Source organism: Mercurialis annua, linkage group LG1-X (assembly GCF_937616625.2).
Source record: "Mercurialis annua linkage group LG1-X, ddMerAnnu1.2, whole genome shotgun sequence".
NCBI lineage: Eukaryota > Viridiplantae > Streptophyta > Magnoliopsida > Malpighiales > Euphorbiaceae > Mercurialis > Mercurialis annua.
Window position 1 is genome coordinate 10,013,693 of NC_065570.1, and position 8,673 is coordinate 10,022,365.

An 8,673-nucleotide genomic window follows, 5' to 3' on the forward strand; every position below is an offset into this window, starting at 1 on the left:
CTTAAAATATAATCTCTATACATGTTTAATGGTGAAAAAACAGTAAAAAAATTGTAGATCTGAAAATAAAAAAGAAGAAGAAGAAGAAGAAGAAGAAAAATTAATAAATTATAGATATGAAATCAAATAGATGACGACGATGAGCCGAGTAAATGATGGCGTTGACGAAGATGACAACGGAGACGGTGATGAGAACGATGACGGAGGAGCGGAGGAACAGAGGACGGCTCAGCGGAAGACGGCGAACAGTAAAAAAGAGAGAGGAAGAACTGAGAGGAAGAGAAAATTGAATGATGAGGAGAGAGAAAATAAATAAAATTATGATTTGTATGCTGTTAGGGTTTGATGGTTTGATATATAGAGTCCGTATAAAAGTTATAATTCAGTCCGCACATGATAGTTTAGAAAACTCAAACCTGCACCCGTATAAAAGTTATAAAGTGGGCAAAGTAGGTTATTTGTGTAAAAAGCCCAACATTCTATACCCAATGAGCCCATATTATCGTACCTTCCGCTGACAATTGTATGGTGCAAATTTTTTAAATAACTATTGTTGGAAGGTATACAGTCAACAAGCATTTATGAAGAAAGAAAAAAAGTTCCAACAAGCATTTCATGTTTTTTAGGTGAATCTTAAGAACATTTTGATCATTCTATGATCATCAATGACGATGGCAACAACAATAACTTCATGAAATTGTTCTGTTCTTTAAAACCAATGAAAAAAAAGATAAAAAAAAAGATAAAAGTTAAAATATATAACACTATATTTTTATAAAGAGTTGTGAGTATCTAAAAGCATTTTTTTATGAATCTCAAAAAAGTTATATAAATATTGCAATACGATTTATACACTTTTTATGAAAAATCTCTAAGAAGAGCATCGTTTGTTAAAATATCAGATCGATCAGTTCAATTCTATCTATGGTTAACCAGTGACCATTTATAATTAGAATTATTTCCATCTCTCTTTAAGAAAAGCTCTCTCTTCTTCCTAAAAAAAGCTCTCTTATTTTGTTCTTATAGGTGATTTCCCATCTTAATCGGAAAATCATCTTTTCTCCGCCCAAATTATTACTATCTCTACGACTTTTTCTTTATATTTATGTGTTTTTAGATCTATAAATCTTTGTAAATCTATAATTTTATTAAGACTTATTATTGTTTTTGTTGAATGATTTTGATAATGGAAGGTATTGTGAGATAGAAATTTATTTTCTTATAATTTTTTTGAAGACGAAGATCGGAAAACATGAATCTTCAACAGATCTATCTATTGAAGATGTGATTTGAAAAGTTTGAAGTTTGAAGATTCAAGCGGTTTCAAGATCGTATAGTCTCAATATTTATGTATTTGGATAACCTTTTGATGGTTGAAAAAGCCCTATTCGATGACTGTATCAAACAACTCTCATCATTATTCTAGATTAGTTCTTTCAGTTTGTTGAGGAACTATTTCTTTATGTAATTTTCATTTTATCAATGAAAATTTTAGCTTTTGAAAAAAAAAAAGACCAGTGACTATTTTGGTTAGATTTTAGAAAAAGTGGTTCAGATATGTTTTTTTTTATCAGAGATAGACCTAATTTAAGTTAGTTGTTAACAGGTGTTAGCTGAAGTTAGTATGCATCTTTTAAAATTAAAACAGGCAAACCACGTCTGAGAAGAATTGGGAGGTCGAACCCCCGACCTCATGCATATAGAAGGCCTTGGCCATCAGGCCAAGTCTTCAAATGCGGTTCAGATATGTTATCATCAGAAAAGCTGTGAACAAATGAGCCGTTGGACCATAAACGGGTTGATTTTTATAAATTATTTATTTTATTATACATATATTTTAACTTTTTTATAAAATTTTACATATAAATCTAATTATATTTTTCTATTGTTATAAGGAAAGGTTAACCGTAGACACTATATATAAAATCAAGGGTTAATTGCAAATTAATACACGAACTTTGCCCTAATTTGCAATTACAACACGAACTTTGAAACTTGTCAATTTAATACACCAACTTTCATTTGTTTGGCAAATTAGTACACCGACCAATCATACAACAACACGTGGCTGTATATGACAATGTCCACGTTAGTGCTTTTCCAGTTCGGTGTATCAATTCGCCAAAAATGAAAATCGGTGTACTAATTTGTCAAGTTTTAAAGTTCGTGTTATAATTGCAAATTAGGGTAAAATTTGTGTATTAATTTGCAATTAACCCTAAAATCAACCATGGTCTATTAACCATTGAATCTTGTTTACTGTTGACCAGTTTTTTGTTGACCAAATATCAATGTTTACTGCATAGGAATGAATGTTAAGTGGATTTTCGGTGCATCTTTTAATTTTAATGTTTAATACAACATATAAAATTAAAATCAACCAAAATTCAATAATATTAAATCAACGAAAATCTACAAAATCCATTTATATTTACGGTCAAAATTCCAGCGTTTTTGGACTCATACAATAAATATTAATAATTTTTTAAAAGTCATATTTGTATAAATAATTTTTTTGAATAATCTTTAAATTTAGTTGACGTCTCAATATTTTTACAAATATTTTCAAAAAATTAAGTAAGGTTGTAAAAATCCCCAAATCAAATCCTCCACACCGCGCGCAAGTTAGAAAAACCCTAGCAATACAGTCCAATTCACAGTCTTCAAAATATCTTTTCCACACGTGCTACACCACCATATATCTCCAAAAACAGAAAACACTCACTAGCCGCCACACGCACCGCCAACCACCACCCCAACCACCACCAGCAGCGGAGCTAAGAGAGGCTACACTCTACTTTCTCTTCCGGCCTCCGTCTCTGCTGCTTAGAGAATAACATTTATTTTTACATTTCCATTTGTCGACTTCTCCTCGCTGCTGGTTAGTAAAAATGGTAAGCTATGCTGCTGCGTCTTCAAGTCTCGGATTATCAAACGCAGTTAATTTCCAAAACGACGCCGTTTTATTCAGCCGGAGCTCCATTAGATTCAAATCAACAGCAATGTGTTCTTTCCAGAATCCTAATTCTGTTAAGAAACAACAAAATCACAGGCTTGTTATGATCAGGTGCTCTCAATTTACTTCACCGGCCGAGCCACAATCTGATGCGGTCACAACCACTGGAACATTAGCTAAAAATGAAGGCAGTGCAATTAGTGCTGTAGTTAAGGATGATGTTAGGAATTTAGGGAGTAGTAATGAATTAGACAATGAATTTAGCGGAAGTGATGGGAATGGCGGAAATGGGAGCAGTGGAGGAGGCGGGAATGGAGGCGGCGGTGGTGATAATGAAGGAGATGATTTTGAGGAGAAAGAGTTCGGACCGATATTGAAATTCGAGCAAGTGATGAAAGAAGCAGAGAGTAGAGGAGTGAGTCTGCCTTTTGATATGGTAGAGGCTGCTAAGAGTGTCGGGATTCGGGAAGTTATTCTCCTTAGATATTTAGAATTGCAGGTAAAAAGATTTGATTTTCATCCAGGTGTTCATTTTATGTAGTTAAATGATGGTGATTGTGTTTAGTGGTTTGATTTGATTTATTTATGTTATTGATTTTAGGGTTCAGGTGGAATTTTGGGGTTTCTGATGAAGTCATGCTCAATGCTTAGAAATAGAATGTTGGCTGATCCATCTTTCCTCTTCAAAATTGGAACTGAGGTTTGCTACTTTAAGCTTCTGGATTTCGGTATTTTTCTCTTAATATCATATATAGATGGGAATTCTGAATGTTAAAGTGTGAAAAGGGGGTAAATTTTTTCTAAATTGCTTAACCGGAAATTGGCAAATATATATATGCAGATTAACTTTGTATGTCGCGCCCCTCTATACCTATGCTGATAAGATGGTTAACCTAGTTTCATCTCTGGTTAATGGCTATCTCTGATTATAAGGTGGTAACTTTAGTTTGAAATTTTAAAATGAGAAGTACTGAACTTTTCTGAAATTCAGTGTAAGAATATTTTTTGTTTCATTATGCTCGGTATGGAAATTATTATAAAGTTAAGTTCATTTTTATGAATGTCGGCCGAGTAAGAAAGTTCTAGGATGCATCTTCAACTCTACCATCAATTTGCTAGATATTATAATATGCTGTTACTATCAGAAATCTTGCTGAATCTTTATGAATATCTGTTGGCATTGACCTTGGTGAGAAAATAAAGTCAAGCATGATGGATCTTCATGTTTAGACTGATAAAATAGTTTTGATATTTACAAATTGAAATTAGATGGTTATATATGTTTAGTGCTATGAGTATACTCACCATAAGTGAATTTTAGCCTTAATCAAATCATAACTCGTACTCGTGGCTTTTAATGTGAAGTCAAAGAAATAAAGCATTACTCAAACATTGGAAAGTGGCTTGTAACACTTTAACAATTCAGTAAGTATCTTATTTTCTTTATGTAATCTGAAGGCTCTAACATTGGAAAGTGGCTTGTAACACTTTAACAATTCAGTAAGTATCTTATATTCTTTATGTAATCTGAAGGCTCTAACAATGGCGAGCTATTCATCTGTGCAGTTGTATCAATTACCACGTCGTATTTCATGTGTGTTTTCAACATCTGAGTGCATTGTTGAATTAGTTTTGGCAGTCTGCTGCTTTATATGTTCATATATCTTATCACAACTGACTTGATGTAACAATTCAGATTGTTATCGATTCTTGCTGTGCTACATTTGCGGAAGTTCAGAAGAGGGGTAAAGACTTTTGGGCGGAGTTTGAGCTGTATGTTGCTGACCTTTTGGTTGGTGTAGTGGTAAATGTTGCTTTGGTGGGCATGTTAGCGCCCTATGTGCGTATCGGACGGCCATCTGTATCTAAAGGGTTCATTGGATGGGCACAGCATGCTTATGGAGCTCTTCCTAGCAGGTCAGTGGTTGATGCATGTTTTTCCTTATTGTCTTTTTCTGAAAAATACTGGCATCAGTTTTCAAGTAGCTTACTCTAGACATGTGTGACTGAGCTCATCTTGCATGATAATTGGTAATTTTTGCTTTGGCATAGCATAATTTCATATTCAGCTTTAGAATATGGTGACTATTTTAACTTTGTTTGTGAATTAATCTTGTTTGCAGTGTGTTTGAAGCTGAAAGACCAGGATGCAGGTTCACTTTAAACCAGAGAATAGCAACATACTTCTATAAGGTAAACATTCATGTCCATTAATTGATTATATTGCAACTGTTATGGGCTAAAGTTAACAATCTACACTCTTTTGTTTTTAGGGAGTCTTGTATGGATCTGTTGGCTTTGGATGCGGTATTGTTGGCCAAGGAATTGCCAATCTCATCATGACTGCCAAACGGTATTTGTTATATTTAGATTCTGTACTTTTAAATGGGTGAAAAATTCTGAACAGGTCAATCGTACATTTACCTTTTATTTTGGCTTGTATTGGACTTCAGTGAACTTCAGATTATTAAATTTATGGAATATAAAGCAAGTGATAAGGTTCAGTATGTTTGTCTTAATCGTAAGACGGGGAATAATTTTTCATGACTTCTATACTTGTTAGCCTGAATTAACATGCAAGGGAAAAAAAGGTTCTTTGCTGTTTGTGGAATTGCTGTATCTCTTATAGATGGTGTTATGTACTGTTTCTACTTCTTTCCCCATATCATTTTATTCTAATTTAATACGGTTTACTTCAAGAAGATATTTTGAATTCAAATTTGCATTTTGTCTTATTTATAGAGTTCCATTTTCTTTTATTATTTCTAAGACTATATGTTATAACAAATTTATTACTTGCTCTGGTGCTTTAGCTTTAACTTTTTTTCTTGAAGTAAATCATTTCTTACAAGTAATTTGCATATGACAGGAGCATAAAGAAATCAGAAGACGACATACCTGTGCCACCTCTTCTGAAAAGTGCAGCTCTCTGGGGTAAGCTTTACTTTAATGTTAGATTAGGAACAGGTTGTCTAACCCATGAACTTGCATGATACAATGAAGGTTTTGTTTTGATGCTCTTGTGATTATTTTACGAAACCTTTTGATGGTTTTCTACCCTTATACAGTGACCCATATTTCGCATCAAAATTGCATACATATGCTATTGGTCTACCACAACTATATCTCACTATTTGAACATAGTTTTAAGTTTATATAGCATGCCGGAACCACAGAACATTCTAGCCTATGCATCTCTACAGTTTCTTGTTAATAGAACAAACACACATCTGTCTACTATAATGACTAGCTTATAATCCGCTTGCCGTTAAAATATTTTATAGAACATTGATATCTTCTTTTTATAAAACAAATTCACTTAGCCTGCTTTGCTCCATCGTTAAATGTTATGTGTTAGTCATCAAGTCTATTTTTTGCTTTTGAGCACCTATTACTAATGCTAATAAGTTAAATTGCTAAGACCCATTTGCTTTCTTTATTATGAGAGATACAGTGAAGTTTATGCTATACCAATAACTTATCTTCTATCTTTGTAGGTGTTTTTCTTGCAGTTTCATCCAACATAAGATATCAAATAATCAATGGACTGGAACGTGTAGTCGAAGCATCACCCGTAGCAAAGCAGGTTCCGCCTGTTGCAATGGCTTTCACAGTTGGTGTGCGATTTGCCAACAATGTATATGGTGGAATGCAGTTCGTCGACTGGGCTAGGTGGAGCGGAGTGCAATAACATCCCATCTCCTATCCTAAAACGAGTTAGAATCATAGCAGGGCGATATTTATTCGATGCTCGGAAATGTTTTAATTATTAAGCTTTTGTCAACCCGGGATAGTAGATTAGGCTTTTCAATTTAGGGAATAACATAATCCCCGGGTTTTGACAAATTACATATCCTTAAGCATGTCACCGGAATTTTCAACCAAATCTGTACTTTTTTTCCTAGTCCACGTGTCAAATTAAGAAGCAGCAAGTAAAATCCCAACGGCTTTTTTGCCTTTCCCGCCGTTTTTTTAATTATATAAGACAACAGAAACAGAACTCATAGAGTAAGAGCTGCATCACAAAAACACCCAAATTGCACTCTTCTCCAAAATTAAAAAAATAATTCTTTAATCAAGAATCTCATTTTCTTTTATCCAAACAATGACCAAGATCGACGCCCTCCGTCGATTCTTCCTCCCCTGTATCACCTCGCCGACCACCACCTCCACCAACACAACCACCACCAACACAACCACCACCCACCACCACCACCACCACCACACCAAGAAACGCATCAGCACCTCTCTCCGCGAAGATATGCTAAACCCAACGGCAACAACAAATCAAGAAACACCCACCAAAAACCAAGATTCCGCCTCCTCTTCTTCCACCGAGTCAAGACTCACAATCCCCACCACCGCCAATCTTGCACCGCCACGCCCATCAAAAACAATGGTGGTCGGCACCATCTTCGGCCACCGTCGCGGCAGCAAAGTGTGGTTCTGTATCCAATTCGACCGCTTCTCAACTAAATCGCTTCTCCTACTTGAATTCTCCATCCCCACCACTCAACTCGTTAGAGAAATGCAATCCGGACTCCTCCGTCTAGCTCTCGAATGTGACCGACCCGAATTCAAATCTTACCCGCTCCGCTCTGTTCCGGTTTGGACTCTATACTGTAACGGGAGACGAATTGGGTTTGCTTCGAAAAGAAAACCGACTGACCAGAACCGTTTGATGTTAAAGTCTATGCAATCAACGACGGTCGGTGCGGGTGTGATTCCAGCCGGGTTCGGATCTTTGGGTAATAGTGAAGAGATTATGTATATGAGGGCTAATTACGAGCATGCCATTGGTAGTGCTAATACGGAGTCGTTTCATTTGATTAATCTTGATGAGGGCGTTGGTCAAGAGTTCAGTGTTTTTTTAATGAGAACTGGTTGAAAAGTTTGGACTTTTTAAGTTAATCTTTTTTTAGTGATGTAAGGAAATTAGGGTTTTGGAAAACTTAATTGTTTTCAATTTTGGGGATTTGATTCTCGATCAAGAATATTTGTTGATTTTTGGGATGGTGATACTTACATTTAGTTTTAATTTGTTGTTTAGAGAGTTTTTGTTGTGTAAATTTGTTTAGGTTATAGAATGTGAGAAATTAGTGATCAAGTCATAGAAATTATTCACTGCAGGAATTGTAATTTCAGTAATGTTTTCTGTATCTACAAAATCTTATGAATTGTAGTTTGAAACTTAATGGGTATTGTTACTTATTTTAATATTAGTCATAATAATTATAATTTTAAAATATATTCATGTAAATAATGGTTAATATCTAATGTTTTGTAATTTATAAAATAATACATAAATGTTTTATTCAATTTAAGAAACTAATGAAACTTAACTATAATTTATAATTCTAAAAATTAAAATAAGTGTTTATTTAAATTTAAAATTCATTAAAATGTTTATTTAGTAAAAGTATTTTATTTAAGTTGGAAAATTAATGAGAATTTTCTATTAATTTTATCTAAACTGAAAACTCATAAAAATGCTCATTTGATCTTTCCAAATAAAAATATTTTATTCAAATTAGTAGAAATCTAATGAAAATCATCTATTAAGAATTTTTCCCAATTTGGAGCCTTTACTATATCTTGAAGTAGTAGCCCAAGTAAAGAAGTGACAGCTGCTCTTTACTCTCTTAATCATAATCTGAATCTTTTTTTTCTTATTTGACATAATCATAATCCGAAATCTACTTCTAATTTCTAAACAA

At 34.0% G+C, this 8,673-nt stretch overlaps 2 protein-coding genes across 2 annotated transcripts; both read left to right on the forward strand.

Moving 5' to 3' along the window:
* Positions 1 to 2,659: 2,659 nt before the first annotated feature.
* Positions 2,660 to 6,860, forward strand: LOC126664353 (protein RETICULATA, chloroplastic-like). The gene is made up of 7 exons (XM_050356710.2): positions 2,660 to 3,455; positions 3,558 to 3,656; positions 4,653 to 4,873; positions 5,080 to 5,149; positions 5,230 to 5,309; positions 5,826 to 5,890; positions 6,454 to 6,860. The coding sequence occupies exons 1-7, from the start codon at positions 2,892 to 2,894 to the stop codon at positions 6,645 to 6,647; spliced, it is 1,293 nt and encodes a 430-aa protein (XP_050212667.1). The 5' UTR covers positions 2,660 to 2,891; the 3' UTR covers positions 6,648 to 6,860.
* A 103-nt stretch (positions 6,861 to 6,963) lies between these two features.
* LOC126664354 (protein MIZU-KUSSEI 1) lies at positions 6,964 to 8,138 on the forward strand. Its single transcript, XM_050356711.2, has one exon. The coding sequence runs from the start codon at positions 7,062 to 7,064 to the stop codon at positions 7,842 to 7,844; it is 783 nt and encodes a 260-aa protein (XP_050212668.1). The 5' UTR covers positions 6,964 to 7,061; the 3' UTR covers positions 7,845 to 8,138.
* Positions 8,139 to 8,673: the final 535 nt, after the last annotated feature.